Consider the following 23392-nt stretch of genomic DNA (forward strand, 5'->3'; position numbering starts at 1 on the left):
TATTTAAGTCTGTTTGTTTATTCGGAGTTTGGAGATCAAGGTCAGGTGGGATTCAGATTGCCTTTCATTTAGATTTTAGTATCTCTCTTTTTAAATTCGATCCCGTTTCAACCCTTAATAAATTTCGCATCGTTTATCCTGAATCAGTGTCTTATTTCGACACCAGCAATTTATACTGCGCTAACTCAAAAAGCGTACTTTACAGTAGAGGCGTTTAAAGGGAAAAACGTGATAACTTTTACATTAATTAAGATACTTTTTTGAAATTTGGTATGCTTAATATTTAATTTATTCATTGTAATATCTCATATTTATATTTCCTTAATTATTTCTATTTTTTGATTTAGCGCAAGTTAGCCGTATATAAACGTATTTCATCAAAAAAAAATTACATCTTATACACGTCTAACTTATCTTAGCGTAGTGTAGCGGGACGTCGTAGTGCATGATCAATCATCTGATGCATATTTCAATATTTTATAAAGAACATGTACTTACTTACAAAAAGAATAGTCAACGTACCATTAATAAACTAATTAATACGTTAACACATAAGTATTTACTATGTAAAAGTCGCTAAGTAGTTCATTTTACAAACGAACAAGTATACACATGAACGCACTAAACTACGCTAACTATGAGTTAGTGCAGTGTTGCTCGGACTTTGACCAAAGTGATCCTCGCGATCCGCTAATAATAGTTGGCGTAATATAAATCGAGTGATTTCAAAAAGTACCTTTACTTAGCGTTTTATAAGATTTGTAACTTTCTTATTTTTGCATATTTCATCTCAATTTTTTTATGACGTATGTAAACACACATTTTAAGCAACTTGGCATAAAAAAGTTTTTTCCAAATTTCGAGTTAGCGTAGTATAAATTGCTGGTGTCGATTTGTGCTGTATCTTGTTTCGATTTGTATCGATATCTTTTTTTTTTATTCTGGGTAAACGATAAATTTATGATGGTAGTGGTACATTAATAGGCATCGTTATTGTACGCTATCGGGCTTATAGTTAGAATTGTTAAAGATTTTCATTGAAGAATGCAGGTTATCACTAATTGATTCAATTATATGTATAAACAAGTCTAGTCTTTGGTGACCTTGCTCTACAATTGGGCTCTACAGAAAACGTTGTCTAACATCTTTTAGTAAATAAACGTTCACATTAAAAGTAATTAAAACTTTTTCATTTACGAGAGGACGTTGAAGAAAATATTTTCGGTCCCAATATGTCATTCTGGACGGCCGCGGCCTATAAAAGTCGCTTGAAGTAAATAATTTTTGCAAAGAAGTTCGTGAAGAAAAAGTCTGGTTGTAAATCTGTCACCGAGTAAATTAACGTGCGCGGCAATCATTTAGATGGCCTTACCCATTACGGTGCTTAAGAGGTTTTGGAGTAGGTTTTGTGTAAACAGTTTTTCCTCTTACGATAGGCACCTGTTGATATGGTTTTCTCAACCGAACATAGAGAAGCAAATATAAAGCTGAGAGTCATTAATTTTACCAAGAACGTAGGATTACTGCTGAAGGATGACAGATGGGAGTTACTCTGTGAAAAAAGACAGTCTTGTTGAGATTCAGTGTTGATCGCGCTTTAGTTGGCAAAAGGCCAGGTTCTGGAACGGTTTGCAAGACAAATTCTTCTGTCAGACTAACCTGATTACTTTCAAAGTTCAGCGAAGAATGTTTAATTTAATGTAATCCGAGCTGGCACTGACAAGCCAAAATGTTTTCTACCTATATTAAAATTGGGTCACATTTTTGATGATATTAAATAGTTATTATATTTTATCCCAGGAAGCGGTCAGGCGACGGACGTGGATGTCCGGTTGGTGGCTCCAGCGTGGGTGGCTAGGGGTGGTTCAGCCACATTACGGTGCCTGCATCAGGTCCCACCACAATTACTCTACAAAGTGGAGTTTTTGAGGACTGGGACCAAGCTTCTGCAATATGTCAGGGAAAGGGTGCCACCTTTCACCAGCTATACATTTCCTGGTGGAAGAGTTAATGTAAGTATAATTACTATTTACTATTTTTGGCTCTAGTAGTTACCATGTCATAAATACTATAATATGAGATGATATACCTATGTATCTGTCTACATAAAGCTCCTATATTCAACGAATCCTTCATAAAGATCCATGTACATATACATAATAGAACGGGTACATATCTACACTCAAGAAAAACATCCCATTTTGTAAGGCCCTGTTGATTATAGGGACGTAATTTCCATCACAATAGAGCTAGTTTGAACACAATAGGATTCGGAGATCCATTTTATCCGTTTGATTCGTATACTAGGACTGTTTGTCGTATTTTATGTCTTCGTATGGCAGACAGAATTGTATATTATTCTAGATTTATGAGTTTTCTGTGAAGTAAGACAGGTAAATTATGGCCTGGGGAAGTTTTGTCTCTTTTGTTACGATTCAGGAACAGATGAGACGATAAATTATTATGAATTCTGTTTTCTTAAGTCTGACGGTGGCATTGAAAATTGGCCAGTATTCTGTGAGATGATATAGTGACTTGATGATGCAACGTCACGCCTTTTATCCCCGAAGGGGTAGGCAGACGTGCACATTAAGGCATATAATACTGCTATACAGTGTACACTCACTTTTCACCATTTGTGTTTGTGTTTCGAAAAACCGAAAAAAGCCCAGTAATACTTTGCCCGACAAGGGAATCGAACCTGAAACCTCTTGTCCGGCAGTTGCACTTGCAACTACTTGACTAACGAGGCAGTCTGATATAATGACTTAAATAATGTAATTATGGCAGTTTTGATACTGAAATGTGATACTTATAAATAGTTAACGATTTGAAAATGTGAGAGTAATACCTCGATCATTAGAGTGCAGGAGTTCGACTGCGCTTTAATGAGGAAGCCGTCAAAGTTTAAGTTCTTGCGGTAAAGTTCGTTATTATTAATTCCCATCATAATTAATACCTTGATGAGCTATAAGAATTTTATTTGTATCTTTTTTATTAAATAAGCCGGTAAACGAGCAGACAGATCGCCTGATGGTAAGCAATCGCCGCCGCCCATGGACACCTGAAACACCAAAGGCGTTACAAATGCGATGCCGGCTTTTGGGAGTTAGGAATTTAAGGGTTGTTTAAGAATCGGGAATTAGAAAGATTAGAAACCGGTATCTAATGCAATACTTTGGTTTCAGATGACACTATCAACAGAAAACTCAATAACAATTGATAACTTGGATCCATCAGCATCAGGACTGTACTGGTGCGAGGTCTCATTAGAGACACCCATCTTCACAGCTGCGTCGAATCCAAGACAATTGACTGTCGTATGTAAGTAAGATTTTAATTATATTTGAACCTTAAGTTCTAGGCAATAAGATACAGGCTAAATTAATTATTATGTAGTCGGCTTACTAACGTAACTGAAACAAGTCGAGTTCCTAGTGAAACAGTTTGACGAAAGTTATAATAAAAAAATACAGACTAATTACTCGCAATGCAACTCCAACATGCCCGTACAATAAAATTCGAAAGTGTTATAGATTGTTAAGCTCCATCTTTGTAATACAAATACTATTAATTACCTTTTAAAACACTCACAGTACATATCATGACAGATCAGTGACTAAATCAGATCATACATCCACACAAACGTACAAAATGAAGATAAATCTTGTATTAAAAAAAAAATGTTTTTCATAAATATCATTAGGTACAAAGATAACTGAATCTATTTTAAAAATAATTATCACTACAAAGATTTTACAACCCAAAAGGAGACTGTTCACCAAAATGTGAACCACTCTTTCAACTCAAAATTTCGGCACTAGTAATCGTACATACATCGTGCCCTGAATACGGAATACATACATTTTAATGAATAATTCCAGAGAAGGTGGGACTCCTTTATGCTCGAGAATTAGCCGAGAATGCCGTCTAACCCAATTGTTTTAGCATTACTGACTATGAGAATGAGTTGCGGAAACTGTGTAATGTCGTTTAATGAAAAATGTATTCTAAGTTACTTGTGTTCGAGTTCAAAATCAGTTTTTGGTGAAGGTTATAAATCTCTGTAGGTTCTTTACTTCTTAATTTAGGAATCTTCTGTTTAGGTGTTTATTTCGGTAATATTCTTAGCAAAATGCTAATCTCTTATTTACATAACTTCTAGAAGAAGAAGTATTAACTAGTTGAAGTACATAGATTTCAAATAGACGATAAATAAATAGACAGATACGAAGTATTTCGCATTTCATTGTTACACGTCATTCTATTCCAAAAATATAACCTGCCAACACGGTGTTCAGAAGAGTTGCGTACTTTGTAAACTATCAAGCTCTTGACCCAACTCTTTAACGAGAGCTTCTTCAGAATAGATGTAGGTCAAGGCTTTAGGCTATCGGGCAGTTGTAAGATTAGCATAATCTGAGGGAGTAAGGCAAAAATGTCTAACCACAGACGTAACTATGTTATATTATGTATAAAGTTGACGTAAGTTAACCTTGTAGTGATGGTAGAGAAGAATATGTTTATTACCTAACTATTAGAAAATAGATAGTGGCCGGTTCTCAGACCTTCTGAATACGCAAATAAAATTTGGTAAAAATCGGTAAGGCCGTTTTGGAGGAATTTGGTAACTAACATTGTAACATGGACATTTAACACAATGTGATAGGGGTGAGACTTCTAACCTGTTAAGGCTGAGTACTACATCTAATTTTATCGACAAAAAAAATAATATGGGGGTTGAACCCCTCCCTCTCAAAATTATGGCTGTTACGGCAGGCTTGATACTTTACGTGATATCAAAGGTTGTAAGCGTCGTAGAAATGAAAAAAAACGACAAACAGTAGCTAATGACCTTGGCTAACTAATTCATTACTTTTTTCATATGTTTGATAATGTTTTGGTGAGAAAAAAATCATTTCTGAATTATTTTTACCGAAAATCGTTATTTTTCAATATTTTCAATTAGATAGGGGTTTAACCCCATATTATTTTTTTTGTCGATAAAATTAGATGTAATACTCAGCCTTAACGGGTTAGAAGTCCCACCCTTATCACATTGTATATTAGATTTCTACGTATGTTAGAAATATAATCATTTTCACTCATAAATTAATGTAAACAATTATTTATTTACCAGTAAAGTAAAAGCGTTGTTGCATTGACTAAATGCAGTTAACGCCCACAGGAATGCTTCTGGGAATTGTAATGAATTTTGCGTTAATTTAACTTCATATTATAATTGGACACGAGTATAATTTTATATTAATTGCGATGCATATTTACGTAAATAATTAAGTAAATCTTAATTGAGTTTATATTTTGATAGTGGGTGACGTATTAATTAACTCTGTTTAAATAAATATTGTTGATAATTGTTTACGTTTTAAATTACATTCGTTTTGGTATATTATTTAAAAAATAGTACCACAATTGAACATTTTTGAGGAGATACCTTCTTCAGATGTGTGTTATAAGTTGGCGTTTAATTTTTTTATTGCGTGGAATAAAATTTTAAGCATTGTATTATTACAGAACCTTATAACAGTTACCTCTAAGTACTCATATTTGAAGGATTTATTCGTTTTTTAATTGAAATACTAACAGAAATCTCCATGAACAATTCACTAAAATCAAATACCATAATTAATATTTCAAGAAGTTTATTTATCCCATACCTCATATTATCATCAAAAGATTATATTCCATACCAAAAACGTGAATGACAAAGCAAATTTCCATCAAACATGAACCAACAAGAAACCCTAATAACATGTAGCACCCGACATCAGAGAATACAAATTGCTATTATTAATGGCATTTTCTTATCTCATGCTTATTTTCTCATCTTCCCATCATATCCCTTACTATTATTCGCTGTCACTTTGTCGACCACGAAAGCGTAGCCTCAGAGCTTCTTACAAAATAACTATTATCATCCAAAGCGTTGAAGATTGAACAATTTATATTCATGACTAGCATCTACACGGGCGATTATCAAAATGGAAGCGATGTAGTTTTGCTGTTCTAGATTAGATGTTTCATAATCTTATTTAGTTGTTTTGTTGTGCATATTATAATAGAGTAGGTGTAGACACCTATTTGTCATCGAAGACAGCGTTGACTCTTTTTATAAAATTTTATGCAACTCAAGTACGCTGATAATACAAATTCTTGTGTGCTATATAGCATTAAAATCTATGTGTGTTGTGTTTCATTCATGAATGAACCAGCAATTATAATATTTTTTTAAGTTTAAAACTAAGTTATAGAACAATTTAAAAGTTTATTTTAGAAGTGGATTACCAAAAGAAATCAAAACCTAAAATAAACTTACGAAAATTAACACCTATTCTCATTGTTCTACACAATGTTTTTGGCGAATGTCCAAAACAAACCAATACGTCTTGAAATAGCTGTTATTTTGCAGTCCATTGTCCGTGTTCACATTTAGCCAACCATCCCCATTATAGCTAAAGGGCTTTGCTAAAATGTTAACTCTATTATCTGAATTGATGTTCACATAATGTTTGATGACGTCATTAGTCTGTAGACGGATACATTCTACTTGGGTAGAAGCTCTCCAATTAATGTAGCAAATTACTTATGAGAAATTGGAAGCTTGATATGTTTGTTATTTCTGTAATATTGATATTAGTAGTGAGAGGAGTTATATGAGATGACGAACAAATGGTTTGGCACGTTGTGGGGATGATTTTTAATCAAAGGGTTGGGTTATTTGGTGTGTACCTATTTAGCTGTTAATTTTTATGTTGTATCTACTTAAAGTGTGTACTTATTTTAGTAACTAACTACTTATAGTGTGTACTTATATTAGTAACTATAGTGAAAATTGATTTAATGTTATCTGTCATTTAGAGCGTTTATATAGCATGGGTTTTCATACAAATTTTCTGTACTTTGAATTTTTCAATGGGAGAAGCCTGCGACATTCTCCCTAACCGCTGCAATTCCTCTAAGCGAGGATGTACAGTAGATACAACCATGAAAATACGGGAACACTGAAGTCCGGCGCGTTCTAGAAAACTCTGTACTCTAGAATCTTAATGTACTCAAAATATAAACATGTATTTTATAGCCAATATCTAAAATAATACATTTATTTTTTGCACAGATTCACAAAAACACCCGCCAATTATAACGTTCGGTAAGCCGGACGTGGTGGTGGGGGGGTTGTTGCGTGCCAACTGTACGAGCGCGCCCGCTGCGCCCGCGCCGAAAACTAGTTGAATTACATAGATTTCAAATAGACGATAAATAAATAGACAGATACGAAGTATTTCGCATTTCATTGTTACACGTCATTCTATTCCAAAAATATAACCTGCCCAAATAATAACACCGTGTTCAGAAGAGTTGCGTACTTTGTAAACTATCAAGCTCTTGACCCAACTCTTTAACGAGAGCTTCTTCAGAATAGATGTAGGTCAAGGCTTTAGGCTATCGGGCAGTTGTAAGATTAGCATAATCTAAGGGAGTGGGGTAAAAATGTCTAACCACAGACATAACTATGTTATTGTATTATGTATAAAGTTTACGTAAGCTAAGCCTTGTAGTGATGGCAGAGAAGAATATGTTTATTACCTAACTATTAGAAAATAGATAGTGGCCGGTTCTCAGACCTTCTGAATACGCAAATAAAATTTGGTAAAAATCGGTAAGGCCGTTTTGGAGGAATTTGGTAACTAACATTGTAACATGGACATTTAACACAATGTGATAGGGGTGAGACTTCTAACCTGTTAAGGCTGAGTACTACATCTAATTTTATCGACAAAAAAAATAATATGGGGTTGAACCCCTCCCTCTCAAAATTATGGCTGTTACGGCAGGCTTGATACTTTACGTGATATCAAAGGTTGTAAGCGTCGTAGAAATAAAAAAAACGACTAACGGTAGCTAATAACCTTGGCTAACTAATTCATTACTTTTTTCATATGTTTGATAATGTTTTGGTGAGAAAAAACAATCATTTCTGAATTATTTTTACTATTTTCAATTGGGGGTTTAACCCCATATTATTATTTTTTTGTCGATAAAATTAGATGTAATACTCAGCCTTAACGGGTTAGAAGTCCCACCCTTATCACATTGTATATTAGATTTCTACGTATGTTAGAAATAGGATCATGTTCACTTATACATTAATATAACACAATTATTTATTTACTACCAGTAAATAAAGCATTGTTGCATTGACTAAATACAGTTAACGCCCACAGGAATGCTTCTGGGAATTGTAATGAATTTTGCGTTAATTTAACTTCATATTATAATTGGACACGAGTATAATTTTATATTAATTGCGATGCATATTTACGTAAATAATTAAGTAAATCTTAATTGAGTTTATATTGTGATAGTGGGTGACGTATTAATAAACTCTGTTTAAATAAATATTGTTGATAATTGTTTACGTTTTAAATTACGTTCGTTTTGGTATATTATTTAAAAATAAATACAACACTTGAACATTCTTGAGGAGATACCTTCTTCAGATGTGTGGCGTTTGTGTGTATTAGTTGGCGTTATTTTTTTTATTGCGTGGAATTCAATTTTGAGCCTAGTATTTTTACAGAACCTAATAACCTCTACCTCTAAGTACTCATATAGGTTATTAACGATTTATTAGTTTTTAATTGAAATACTAACAGAAATCTGCATAATCGGCTCACACAAATCAAATACCACAATCAATATTTCAAAAAGTTTATCTTATCCCATTCCTCATATTATCATCAAAAGATTACATTCCATAACCAAAAACCTGAATGACAAAGCAAATTTCCATCAAACATGAACCAACAAGAAACCCTAATAACATGTAGCACCCGACATCAGAGAATACAAATTGCTATTATTAATGGCATTTTCTTATCTCATGCTTATTTTCTCATCTTCCCATCATATCCCTTACTATTATTCGCTGTCACTTTGTCGACCACGAAAGCGTAGCCTCAGAGCTTCTTACAAAATAACTATTATCATCCAAAGCGTTGAAGATTGAACAATTTATATTCATGACTAGCATCTACACGGGCGATTATCAAAATGGAAGCGATGTAGTTTTGCTGTTCTAGATTAGATGTTTCATAATCTTATTTAGTTGTTGATATTATAACAGAGTAGGTGTAGACATCTATTTGTCTTCGAAGACAGCGTTGATTCCTTTTTATAAAATTTTATGCAACAAATGCTGTCAAATGTTGATACACAAATTCTTGTGTGCTATAGCGCATTAAAAACATAAGTATCTATTGTGTTTCATTCATGAACCACCAATAATAATATTTGCTAACTATCAAATTAAATTATAGAAAGAGTTAAAACATAATTTTAGAAGTGGATTACCAAAAGAAATCAAAACCTATAATAAACTTACCAAAATTAACACCTATAGTCATTGTTCTACACAATGTGTTTGGCGAATGTCCAAAACAAACCAATACGTCTCGAAATAGCTGTTATTTTGCAGTCCATTGTCCGTGTTCACATTTAGCCAACCATCCCCATTATAGCTAAAGGGCTTTGCTAAAATGTTAACTCTATTATCTGAATTGATGTTCACATAATGTTTGATGACGTCATTAGTCTGTAGACGGATACATTCTACTTGGGTAGAAGCTCTCCAATTAATGTAGCAAATTACTTATGAGATATTGGAAGCTTGATATGTTTGTTATTTCTGTGATATTGATATTAGTAGTGAGAGGAGTTATATGAGATGGCTTACAAATGGTTTGGCACGTTGGGGGGATGATTTTTAATCAAAGGGTTTGGTTATTTGGTGTCTACCTATTGAGCTGTTAATTTTTATGTTGTATCTACTTATAGTGTGTACTTATATTAGTAACTATAGTGAAATTTATATGGATGCAATGGATTTAATGTTACCTGATATTGAGAGCGGTCACAAGGATTTTCGTTCAAGCTTTGTGTAGTACTTTAGATTTTTTTAATGAGACAAGCTCGCCACAATCTCCAAAACCGCTGCAACTCCTGTAAGCCAAGATCTACAGTAGATACAACCATGAAAACACCGGAACACTGAAGTCCAGCGCGTCTGATGGAACTCTAGAATCTTCAATTTTTTCTTTCTTTCAATAGTACTCAAAATATAGACAAAATAGCAAATATCCAGAATAATATATTTATTTTTTTGCACAGATTCACAAAAACACCCGCCAATTATAACGTTCGGTAAGCCGGATGTGGTGGTGGGGGGGTTGTTGCGTGCCAACTGTACGAGCGCGCCCGCTGCGCCCGCGCCGCGTCTTACGTGGTACATCGACAATGAAAAGGTACTTATGAGTTGGAATAACTTTTATTGTAATAAATAATGCATTGTAAACTTTCAATGTTAAATGTAGCTATTTTTTCAATTCGGTATCCATATACCAGTATTTGAAAACTAGTTTTGCAACTAACATAATTTTCCTTATTCCGAAAATAATTGTGAAAAACATGGACACGACCTTTTATCCTCTTAGCCCACTGAAGTATTTTGTAATTACTGGATAATCTTACGTCAAGCAATGAACCAAACTGAATAGACGATGATGGAACCTACTAAATATCTAATACAGTTGGCGCGGTAGCTAAGAAACTGGCTGCAGTGCAACGTGTCGCGGGTTCGATTCCCGCACGGAACATCTCTTTGTATGATCCACAAATTGTTGTTCCGGGTCTGGGTGTTATGTGTATGTGAAGTTGTATGTTTGTTAACGCACCCACGACACAGGAGAAAATCCTAGTGTGGGGCAAGGTTTTTTTTTTTGTTTTAAATTTAATGCAATTTGTTTCTCCACCCAGGTCGATGAAGAATCAGTGAAATATTTCTCGTACCGAGTGTCAAGTTCTACTCGTACGAAGGGGGGAGGTGGATTCCGTCACAGAAAACATCAGCACCGACTGATAGCACCGGAGTTACAGACAAACTACACAGCTAAATACTGGGCACTGGTCAGCGAGACCACGGTACCTACCACTGTGAATACTTCAAAACATCACAAGTGCACTTTGAAAGACCAACAGAGTGAAGAAATGGCCAAGGTATGTGAAATGTTTAAATCACTACATAGTATAAAACAAAATTGCTTTCTCTATCCCTATGTCCCTTTGTATGCTTAAATCTTTAAAACTACGCAACGGATTTTGATGCGTTTTGTTAGATAGGTTGACTCAAAAGGAAGGTTTATACGAATAATACATATGTACATAATATTGCACCTATGCGAAGTTTGGACGGGTCTTTAGTTATATTATAATTTAAAGCCTTTGAATACAAAAAAACGTGAAAGCGTGATAAAAAAAGACATGAAGCTTATTTTTTATGGAATAAGTCGGTAAACGAGCAGACGGATCACCTGATGATAAGCAATCGGCACCGCCCATTAATGCTCAAAACACCAGAGGCAATTACTAATGCGTTGCCGGCCTTTGTGTTTTAAATATTTTTAGCAAATCATCATGGTTAAGCATCACGGCCTACTCACGTAACTATTTGACGAGGTAACTTGACTGATTTCAAGTGACGCTAGGGGCTCATAGCAATTGTATTGTGAGTATTGTGCAGCCAATACGTGAGTAAGTTGTTGATGAAAAACACAGTAAAAAAATATTAAAAATATGAAATACCGATACGATCTTCAAACCTTCAAGAAAAGAGCATATTCCTTTTTAAAAGGCCGGCAACGCATCTGTGACTCCTCTGGTGTTGCGGGTGTCCATGGGCGGCGCTGATCGCTTACCATAAGGTGACTCATTTGCTCGTTTGCCATCTATTCCATAAAAAATACTTTCCTAAATTAAGTCAAGATCACTACAAAGATCAGACAACTAGCTGATTGATATTTGATATCAAATTACGGTTGTAACTGCTCCACTGGTCGTTCACACAATTCAATGCTAACATTAATTCAGCTAGAATTCCATTGCTCCTGCATTAATTAACTATCGAGTAACATGAAGGTTCATTAGCAAAGTGGTACATGCCAATTCTCTTGTATTTTTAATTAAAAAGTAAATGATTAAAGGGACTAATGGCAACAATTAGATGATTGTTTAAAATAAAATGGATCACATTTTGTTACGTATTTGTGGATGAAAAGCCTTTTAATCTTGGAAGTTGAAAAGAGCAAATTGAAAGATCACAATGAATGTACAAGATAAGGAACAAATCAAAGCGGGCGTCTTACAATAAATAACAAAAGACAATCTCAATCCAAAGTCGATTGGGCTCAAGTATCTACAGCTGATCTGTATCTCAATATTATTGAGTATTCTTTTTTTGTATTATTTCCCTTTAAATTGACGATTATTTTCAATAGAATTGTGATTGGTCGATTGGTCAGTGTGGTGAGTTTTCGAAAGCAAATTCTTTAAAGTGGAATGTTGTATTTGTTGTGGTTGAATTTTAAGAACACTGTTATGACCAACTAAGACTTACAGCCGAACTCAGAGGCATTCAATGATTAGTTAAAATATTCCTTAGTTACGATTTTGATGCGAAAACAATTGCTAAAGACTGGGTTAAGTAATGACTCTGAGTACGGTGGTTACTATCATAGTCAACCAAGACTAATTACACAGAAGTATCCTTTAAAAAAAAACATCACAAACTTCTCCGAAAACTTTCCAATTTCCTGTTATCGTAACTCAAATGCGAACTTTTTCATTAGTTCGAATAGATTTTTTTTGCCGAGTCCATATATTTTACCAATTTCCTATTCTTTGACACCCGTGACGTTCTTGTAGGAACGGAAAATTAGCCAAGTTTGGCAGCTGAGCTGGGATTACGTTAATAATTTCACCCAAGTTAAGGCACTTGAGGAATATTTAATTGTTTTAGAACCTTCTTAAGAAATGTTTTCAAAGTTACATGCTTTTCTTAAGTATGCTTTACCTTAGGAGTTTGCTTAGAATACGATGGAATTCTCATGTTAATTTTATGGAATTCATTGAATATGATGTTATGCAAATTTTATTGTATTCCGTTATTACAAATGTTTTGGTAGGAATTGGAATGAAGTTACAATAACATTTTAACGTTTATTTAGTTTACGGATGTATGTGGATCTTTACTTATGAAGTTATTTATTTGATGTTCGTATGTTTACTTACTTTTAAGAATGGCTCAAAGATTTTACCATGGTAACTTAACAAGACCATCACCAAGTAGTACATACCATGGACTCTGAAGGCAACTTTTTGTTATCCAAACTAGGCATTAAAAGATTAAAGAAGAAATTTAGATAACGATAAAATGGGGTGAATAGATACAGAAGAGGGGCGAATAAATGTGAAACATCTATTCACCCATTTCCTGTATCTATTCACTCTTTAATTCTATTCACTATGATCTTCGACTACCTAAAAATACTATCTTCAACATAACTAAACATACCATAATACTTTGTCTAGATACAAGAAAGGCCCCGAGTTCCACCAGCGGTGCCCATATCTCTATGGGTGTCTATAGCTGAGCTGAAGGCCCCAGCGCACGGCAGACTCCAACTCACGTGCACCGCTACCATACCTGACGAAGTAGGTCCAGGGGAGAAATTTGCAGATATTAAGAAGCAAACTGTTACAGGTAAAGGCTTTGATTAAAGTTCTTAAAGTAATATTTATGCATTGTTTTTAAGACGGCTCTAATTAAACGCTCTTCCGCAGTTTTATTTATCGTCAATATGTAATGTGCTCTTGTTGTACTGAAAGCGTGTGTTATTATAATATAAAAAAACACACACATTTCAATGATTGGGGAGATCTTCTAAGTATAATAAATCATAAGAAAAACTTTAGCTTCTTACTAAAAATTTGAAGTCATTTTCCCAAGCATTTGTAGGTATTTACCAAAACGAAAATTAATTACAAAAACTTTTTTACTTTCCAACGTTTCACTGGGAACGTTAAAATGGTGTCTATTATACCGTTTAAAAGAAGCTGGTGGAAACTTAAAAACGAACTGTGGAACAAACTTTCATTTACATTAATGCGAATCCCGCAAGAAACTTCAAGTGAGTTAAGTTTCAACTCAAAATAAGCAAAAGTCTGTTCCACGAGTTACTGCTAACGAAGCGTAGGTATGTAGGTAGTTAGGTAGGAAGTCGTATCTATACCTATATAGCATTTATTTTTATAAGACTTCATTTGGACTAATGAATGCCTTAAAGTACACGAATGACCTTAATTTTCAGTATCACCTCATGTCTTATTTCATCCTTGATGTTTGCTGAGAATATTGATGGAATACAACGTGTCCATTATCAATATCAACGGTTGAGAGGCTAATAATTGATCTAAGAAATATTTATATATAGATCATTCAATAGAGAAAAATTCAATGATTCCGATAAATAAATATCGCAAAAAATGTCGCTTAGACCAATTGGCATTTCAACCATCTATATATCTTTTGGGGAAATAGTTCAATCTTACTTCAGTCCTAGAATAACTCGGTTCGAGTAGTAAACCAAGTATTTTATAAAAATATTTTTTACAGTGGCAGTCAACGAACTAAGTTTGAAGAAGCCACATTCAGAGACAAGCCAAGCAAACGCCACCTCAAGTTGCCTACAGAGCTACCCATTATGGATCCTCGGCTGCGGTATCATATTCCGCGAATTTACACTCCAATTAAATTGAATGACGCTATGAATCTCGCCTATCCCTGATCAAATATTTTATCTGCGAAGCGGCTTTTAGACTGTAGTTTCAATATTTCTTAGATACCCTTTATTTATATTTACTATACAATTTTGTGTACCTTTAAGCTTCCTCGTCTCACTTTCAAGGAATAAGGTTGTCCTATAATCATTTGTTTTGCTAAATAAATATTTTACAAATTATTATTATACACCCTTATTATATTTATACATTTATTCTGATGTTAGACGTTCTAAAGCGAATATGAATATTTTAAAATAAAAGAAATATAAATATAATTTTACTGTGTTCATATGTTAATGTTATGATGTAACTAGAGTTTATCGTTACAGTGTATAATTAATTTTAAGACGATGTTATTATTGCATATTTCAATCACTACATTCGGACGTGTCCTTTTTCTTCCTGAGCTTTTGTACGTCAATTATACCTATCTGATCTAGTTACTACAGGGTTCCACGGATTACCAAACTATCGCTATTTTTATTAACGCATTTAAAGGCTATTTCTGTATATCTCTGCATTGGTAATATGTTAATGTTAAATGGAAAAACAATAACTAAAGTAAGCTGGAGTCATATTTCCCTTAATGTCATATTTGATATGTACTATCAGAATAAATAACAGTAACAATAGAATTAATGAACCTTCTGGAATAAAATCCTCTTTCGCTACTGCTTTGAATGTTGTCTTACCCCTAGATTAAAGGTTACAATAAAATATTCAGTACTAAGTTCCCTGGGGATTATTTATACACCTGTGTGCGTCTACGTAGTACTCGTTCCACTACTCACAATAATTTATACTTATACGTTAATCTTGTATTTAGATCTAAGATTTTTTTAGTATAATAGAAAAATGAAGATTGTCGTTTTCGTTTATAATTCTCGTTCATAATATTCATGTTGGTAGGTGATTTTCAAAGTGAGAACGTATTTTGAGAATTAAATTATTGTCTAATATATTTCAGCAGAATATTTTCGATATGATTAGTGTTACGCTGTAAAGCAGAGGTTATGGTATTTAATCGTAATTGCCATGAGGGAGATGGCTTGTCTTTGGAACTATTCCATTTGCTCTTTGGAGGTATTGAGTAAATTAAATGACATATTGGGGAGAAATTAAGGCAATATTATTGTTTAATTTCGTTAGTTCAAGAAACCTGCTCGGGGCAAATTGAATTGAGGTTTCCGTGACGAGGCTCCATCTCCCAAATTGGCGTTGAATGTCTTCCTGCAGCTCTTTACACTGACTACTGTAGAAAGTTTATTTGTTAGGCTAAAAGATGTGATAAGTTAAGAAAAAATGTGTATATTGAAGCGAAATATATTTTAAAAATAGATTAATTATTTATGTGCTATTGTATAGATGAAAGTATATGAATAATAATTGTAAAATAGATACATATAGGCGTATTAGGTAACATCCAAACATATGTGTCTGGCAATCGTTTCGGGCATTTCAAATTGTTGTTTATTGATTATACCTTTTCAGGATAAATGTGTTCAATGTCTGTCCCTATTTTTATTTTTAGCTAAACTTCAATAACAGCCCGTGCGTGGGGTATATAATTGGCATGTTTATTTATATCTTGTGTTACGTTCTAATTCAGCGAAATGGTTTGGTTCAATGTACTAAATACAGTTTATTCCATTTTACCTAATATATTAATAATTTTGACTTTTTTTGAGGGCAAAAATCATCCAATTACTTCGCCCACCTTAAGCGAGGCGAGTAGGAGTGTCAGACTCTTACCGTCTAAAATCTACCCAGTTCATACTCCTGCTTTTCGAGCCGGAGTCTCGATAAACCCGCTAGGTAATCCGCAGCTTCGGGGTTACTGTGTCTATTTGTCGATTCAATTAACTGTTACTTTATTTCGCGTTTCATATGCAAAATTGAATGTAGGTAATTACCTACAATTCTAACTAATGTTGTGTTTAAATAAACTTAGACTGCATACTAATTTATTCAATAAACACAAATGATGGAAACAAAGCAAAAGCAATTTACAAACAGTTTCTAATAATTGTGCAGTCGGTTTGTTCATTCGAAATTGAATCGTAAAGTTTGACGAGTATGGTTGTAAATGGTTTACATAAGTTTGTGAACATTTGTGGAACTTTATGATTAATCAAATTTAATGTAAATTGAACTTAATGTCTTTACTAACAAGAATAATAATAATGTTCAATATATTGTTACGATGTACACACAAAGTTGTCTGGACCTATTGAAATTAAGTTCCAAAACTCACAGGACACACCTCCCGGGAATAAAGCTGTTACCAATATAAAATATCTATTGAATGGTGGGTTAATGTGTATTTCTACAGACAAGCCACACTAAAAATTCGCTTGCGACCCATCAATGGGTCGCGACTCTTTGTTTGGGAAACCCGAGTCTAACCAAAAGTTTATCCTGTGTTTTTACTTAAATTAAAGTATTAAACATTAATTTATAAAAGCGAACAGGTTATTTATGTTTCTTAAAAACTATCGATATTTTGTATATGTATAAATATAAATAAACAACAAAAATAAAATATTATCCCAGTAAAATTGAATAATTTCAATTAAATATTACATTCGAGAAGCGATTGTCAGAATAAATCATAAAATAATTTTCTTTAGTCCTCTGGCCATTTTAAAAATTATAAAAAAAAAATATTTTATGTACCTACATGATCGTACAATGTGAATGATTAATAAAAGCTTAATTTAAGCCTCTCTGGTATTTTATTTTAAATCTTTAATATATCTCTCCATTTTTCAGAATTTGCAAGCCATTTTCAGTGTTCCTGGTGTCACCATTTTATTTTTCGTCAAAAAATATTATCGGTGCTTGTTGCAGTATATCTGGGTAAGTTTCTGTTGCAAAGTTTATTTAATTATTACGAAATTGTGTCGTGGCCGGGAGGTTTCGAAACCTACCAACGGCAAGTACCAATGTGACTATTTTCGAGTTATACCTATGTACTATCTGAGATTATTTAGACGCTACTGACAAACGGTGTAAGAAAACATTCTGAAGATACCTGGGCTTATAATTTCTAATTACATGTAAGTTTGAATTCGCCAACCCGCATTGAGCAAGCGTGGTGATTAATGCTCAAACCTTCTTCGTGTGAGAAGAGGCCTTTGGTTAGTAGTGGCCACTTATAGGCTGATGATGTGATGTGAAATTGTGTTAGTTAAGTTACAAAAAACTTAATCATAATTTCTAAAAAGGCTCTTGAAGTCTGTTTGAAAAACTCCCTAAATAACATGAGATAATATATTTTCCACAATTTTAGGCTTTCGTCATTGGATTTGGGTTTTTTTAAGATACATTTAGAAAATAAGTATGTATATCGATGACGAACTATGAAAGGAAATTGGTAAGGAATTCGATTTACTCCTTCCAAGGACTATTCCCTTCCCCTATATCATAGTGTAGGTACTTGTTATGTATATTGACAGTCCAATATAGGAGCTACGCAAGTGTCGAATTGAAATTTATTTACTTGTCGAAATGTACCCATTTATTTACGATGGTTGTTGTTGCTAAGCTGCTGTTTGTATAGCCAGTCTCAGATATCATAGTAATCACACTAATATTATAAATGTGAATTTTTGTTTGTTTGGATGATTGAGTGTTTAGAGACTCGGATGTTTGTCCGTCAATCACGCTGAAACACCTAAACGGATTTCGATATTCAGACAGGGTATTTGGGTGATAGGACAGCTCACTTGGGTGATAGGATAGTTTTTATCCCACGGGAATGCAGGCAAATTGCTGGCAGTAGCTTGTTTTGGCCTTTATCACTTTTCTAAAATCATCAGTAGCAGCATGGGGTATGGAATTTTGCCCAGTGTATGGTAATCACGTAAAAGTCATAATTATAACTAACTGGAAATGACAGTCATAATATCAACATAAATATTTTTTTAAACGACTTTACTTAGTTTGCCTGTTTTTTAGGTCAAATGTATGTAAGTGGAATTTTGCCCCTTTCTATTGTAAATTCAATCTGATATTTGACACACACTCTTATTCTTGATGACTATATAATAAAACCGTATAGGTACATACATACACAGGTAGGTAGGTGCGTGTATTTCAAACAAATATTACACTACACTTACACTTACAAAGAACAACAGACCATTCCTTCTATTAAAAGGCTTGTGGCAATATAATAAATCTGAAAGTTCTATAAAAGGAATCTAGATAAAAATCTACAAACATTAATTATACTGAACAACTGCATGAGACTTTTCTAGAACACAAAGGCGAGTTGACATTTTCTATAAATGTTATTATGCAGTTCTTACTACGAAGATTGTAAGAAGACTTTGCTTATTTGAATAAAACTTTAATGATTACTTTTCTTATATAAAGTACCTGTCTTTGGTTGTCCTTACTAAGCGATTTTTGAAAAAGTCCTCCATTTTATTTTATGTTTTGTTAGGGTTTGAGACTGAAATCATAGCAATTTACATTTACTAAAGCGTGACCGTCCTCGGCAAACCTGATTGTGCTGGCAGAAGCGATGGGCATCGGTATGACGTTGAGTGAGGTGATGAAGCTTAAGACAGGTCGCAATGGAGAACTTCTGTGGACGTATACGGGCGTATACATAGGATATTATATCTTATAAATAACAGTTAAAGTCTTAACAATATCAATAAAATTGCCTGATTTAAGTGATTATTAGGTATAGCACAAATCATTAGTTTTAAAAAAATCCTATGCTCGCTGATTTTAGAAAAACTTTTGTTAAAAAAATTACATCAACTTAATTTTTTTGGGAACTATGTATAAATTATCACTCTGACCTCATCGTGGATTTTTAATTTTAATGTCACATGCAATTACTGTAGTTAAATTGTAATTAAGTTATCGAAAATAATGTGTAAATTAAATTGCACTCGTCAAAAATTGCTTAACCACATTTTGTATGAATAATAACGGCTACATTTTATATTTAATGCTAGCTTTTGCCCGCGGGTGCACCTGCGTGATCGCATTTACAATATTAAACTAAATATAAAATCAAGCAAAATGTATAATAAAGTAATGTGTTTGTCTACTTCACTAAAAGTAATAGGTAAATTCAGTACAATACCTAATAGAATGTGATGTCCTAAATTGTTAATTCTAAACAACTCAGAAACTAAAGGATCCTGGAAACTGTTAGAGAGTTTCTGTTCAGAGTCGCGGGTAAAAGATAGTACTTTTAATGTTTTTGATAGTAGTTTACTTGTTTATTACTATTTGGCACTCAAAGGGCCAAGGCCTCAATTTTCCGTTTACTTATCTCGGTCTGTTTCGTTTCTAGGGCAATGGGTACGAAAATGTGTAGGTATCACTTAGAAGTTAGTTGTTTACGAAATCTTATTAAACGATACTTTTGTAACTGTTTGAAGGAACTAAGACTTTGCTGAAGACAGTGTTTATAACATTTTGAACGGAATATAAAACGGACTATAAGCGATGAGCACCGCTCCTCCAGAAAAGCCACAAAAAAAAACGCTTTATTTAAACGAAAAATCAGTCAAATTGAAAAAGTAAATCATAAAATGGGTGTGATTTTATTATTACTTTCGTGAGACATACTAAACAATTTATTGAGTTATTGGCTTACCTCATGTAACTTTTGACGAAGAACTCAACTAGTTTCAAGACATGCTAGATGCTCATATTCATTCTGCGACACACGACGCGGCGTCTTTCGTTCTGTAAGTCAGTAAGCCGATAACATAATAATTAATTTAAAATGAGTGTACCTATATTTGGTATACTATTTTCTTTTACCACTAAATTGTTTAGCGAAATATATAGATAAAAATAAATATAAAAACCAGAAGATATTCTGTAAGAATCCGACATATCGATCGTCGTTTCAATGAATAATTCATTCGGCTCGCACTGACTTGTTATCGCTCATAATTCGACATGGGCCTACAATAATATCCAACCATATTCCACGATAAATTTTATTAGGCTCCTATAGGAAAAAAACACATATAAATCGCCTATGTTTATCACGGGTTTGAGAACATAATTCGTTTTTATTACTTCCTTAGAAGATACACGTGTTATTTTGCTTGAGAACTTCGAGAGATTGCTCACAAAAATATTGTATTAATTATAAAGTTTAAGGAAGTTTTGTCACACGGCTTTCAATATAATTTCTTTGCGAAATTCATTTAAAAATGTATTTAGTGATGATAATAATACAGCGGGTGTTTTTCTCATTAAAATGGAGATTGTGTGAACTGTAAAGATATTTATTTATTTATTTTGTGTCACCAACATAAATACAGCAATATTGCACAATGAATATAACAGTAACATAAAAAATGTCTTAAGCTTATCTGTATTTACAATCATAGGGTTACCTATAATTTTAAGTTTACAATAATACCAAAAAATAATAATTATAAAACTATGTAATAAGTAAGTAATGAAACGAATTTTGATTAGATTGAAAACGAAACATGACGAAATGATCTCATTTACAAAAAAATAAAAAAATACATGTTGCATTTAACACTGCACTATTCTAATCTAGCTGTGACAAGATAGCTTTGCGATAGCGTGGTCGGATACTGACGTTCATGCTACCCACTCGTAGCTTTGGACTAAAATGGACCAGCTAATGGATTACCATCCCGTTAGATGTTTCGTATAGGTACTGGAATTCTGAGAACAGTTAATTAAGGATATGAAGTCGAGAATAACCATGTCTGCCTCGTTGACGCAAGTGCGACTGCCGGGTAAGGGGTCTCGGGTTCGATTCCTGGGTCGGGCAAAGTATTACTGGGCTTTTTTCGTTTTTCGAAAATTTCTCAGTACTAGCACGGAGTCTGGAATTGTGCCCCGTATATGGCAAAATACTCACCGTCTATTACATGGGACTTATAACACAAATAGAGAAAAACTCTACTAGTTTCGAGTCACAGAGGGACTCTTCATCGCGAGCAGCGTGCACAGATGCGGCGACATCGCACAGCCTACTGATTTTAAACTAGTAGAGCTTTTCTCCATTAATTTACGTGAGTAAAACGTTATTTTTAGTTAATGATATCACTACTACCAATCACAAATACAAATAATATTGTTCATTGAATTGCCTTCCAAAGCTGTAATGATCAATTTCGATCATTTGCAGAGTAATTATTATACCAATACCGAATTAGAATCCGCATAGTTTAATTGATAATGGCAATCAGATCGCTATTAGGCTTCAAACATTTCATATCGTATTACTTCTAATATAGCTGTTTAATACTGTATTTTCAAACAATATTTGGTACCAATTGATACTCATTTGTGTTAATATTTTTTGGGAATATGTTTGGATAATTGTTTTTAATTTATGATTTATTTCAGCAAACATTTCTAATAGGTAATGGTGTCATTTCAATAGATTGGGGTCTTCGGTAATCTTACTTACACAAGGGCTCATAACGCAAATGTTGTATCACGCCAATTTTTTGTGAGGTCATGGTTTTATAGTACGGGGCTTCACGATGCTTAATGACAAAATGACCCTAGGTATACCTCATATTATGTTTATCTGATACGCTCAAGCACCGAAATGCCTTCGTGGGCTCTCCTACCATTATTCCGGTTTAACCAACCTATTCACACCGAGGTACTGCTCTCTCTCTGTAAAATTTTACTAAAAATATACACTATCTTTAAAAGATGGGTATTGAGCAACTGAACACATAAACTAAGCTAACAAAATATGCTTACGACAGCAAAATATATATAAACTTGTAACACTATTCACTTTGACAAACACATTACGTAGATACGTACATAAATCTATCTTGTCCTACTTCTGTTGCGCGTTTACAATGACGCAAGCATACATATTGAAGAAGAAAGTCGTCGATGGAAAATCAATTTTACTTGACTATTCGAAGAGTCGTTAATCATTAATTGTGACGGAGGAAAATTAGCGATGTCGCGACTTTGGTGCTGCTAATGTATGTGTCGGCACGCCTTGTGGCTGATTTTTTAGTGTTATAAAGAAATTTGGTGGAAAAACCTACATTTCTAGTAGATACTAGTTACTAACAGAACTTAGAGTTAGAACGAGTCAACTGATACCATTGAACTATTGACTCTTTATGAAGTGGAATTTAGTGTATTGCCTTCTATAAGTGAGGTTTATCTTTTCATTCATTTATTAGTTAATGTCAAAAAGATTGATGAAGATTTTATTTTTCAAAAATAATTTAATTTCCATATTTTACGAATAGTTTTAAACATCAATAGCCTATTTCAACTTACCAATAAAAACTTTAAATTTTACATTTTACTTGATAGAGAGAACATTTTAAACCAGGAACGTATTTTTCAAGAACTGTATGTGTAATCCCCGGGGCAACGGGCTGGAGGCTGGTTTAGTCAAAGCACTTTGCCATGTTACAAGGGAAACGCTTTCTGCGTTACCTTTGACATTCGTGCCAACGACTTTTCAGCTGCATATTGCTGTGAGAAATGAACAAAGTAATCGGTATGGTAAATCAAATTGTAAGTAATGTTAGAGTCTTAGATATATTATGCAACGTCACGCCTTTTATCCTCGAAGGGGTAGGCAGAGGTGCTCATTACGACACGTAATGCCGCTATACAATGTACACCCACTTTTCACCATTTGTGTTATAAGTTTCATAATAATATACTGGACACAATTCCA

General features: G+C 33.6%; 1 protein-coding gene across 2 annotated transcripts in view; it reads left to right on the forward strand.

Moving 5' to 3' along the window:
* Positions 1-17420, forward strand: part of LOC118265490 (uncharacterized) — a 57198-nt gene extending 39778 nt beyond the window's left edge. For both annotated transcript variants that reach the window (XM_035578388.2, XM_035578389.2), the window contains exons 3-8: positions 1801-2012; positions 3189-3324; positions 10189-10322; positions 10834-11073; positions 13444-13615; positions 14528-17420. In XM_035578388.2, the coding sequence (XP_035434281.2) occupies positions 1801-2012; positions 3189-3324; positions 10189-10322; positions 10834-11073; positions 13444-13615; positions 14528-14670 (1037 nt within the window). In that variant the 3' untranslated portion in view covers positions 14671-17420. The remainder of the gene's footprint in view (positions 1-1800; positions 2013-3188; positions 3325-10188; positions 10323-10833; positions 11074-13443; positions 13616-14527) is intronic.
* The last annotated feature ends 5972 nt before the right edge of the window (positions 17421-23392 follow it).

Source organism: Spodoptera frugiperda, chromosome 28 (genome assembly GCF_023101765.2).
Source record: "Spodoptera frugiperda isolate SF20-4 chromosome 28, AGI-APGP_CSIRO_Sfru_2.0, whole genome shotgun sequence".
In the NCBI taxonomy this organism is placed as follows: domain Eukaryota; kingdom Metazoa; phylum Arthropoda; class Insecta; order Lepidoptera; family Noctuidae; genus Spodoptera; species Spodoptera frugiperda.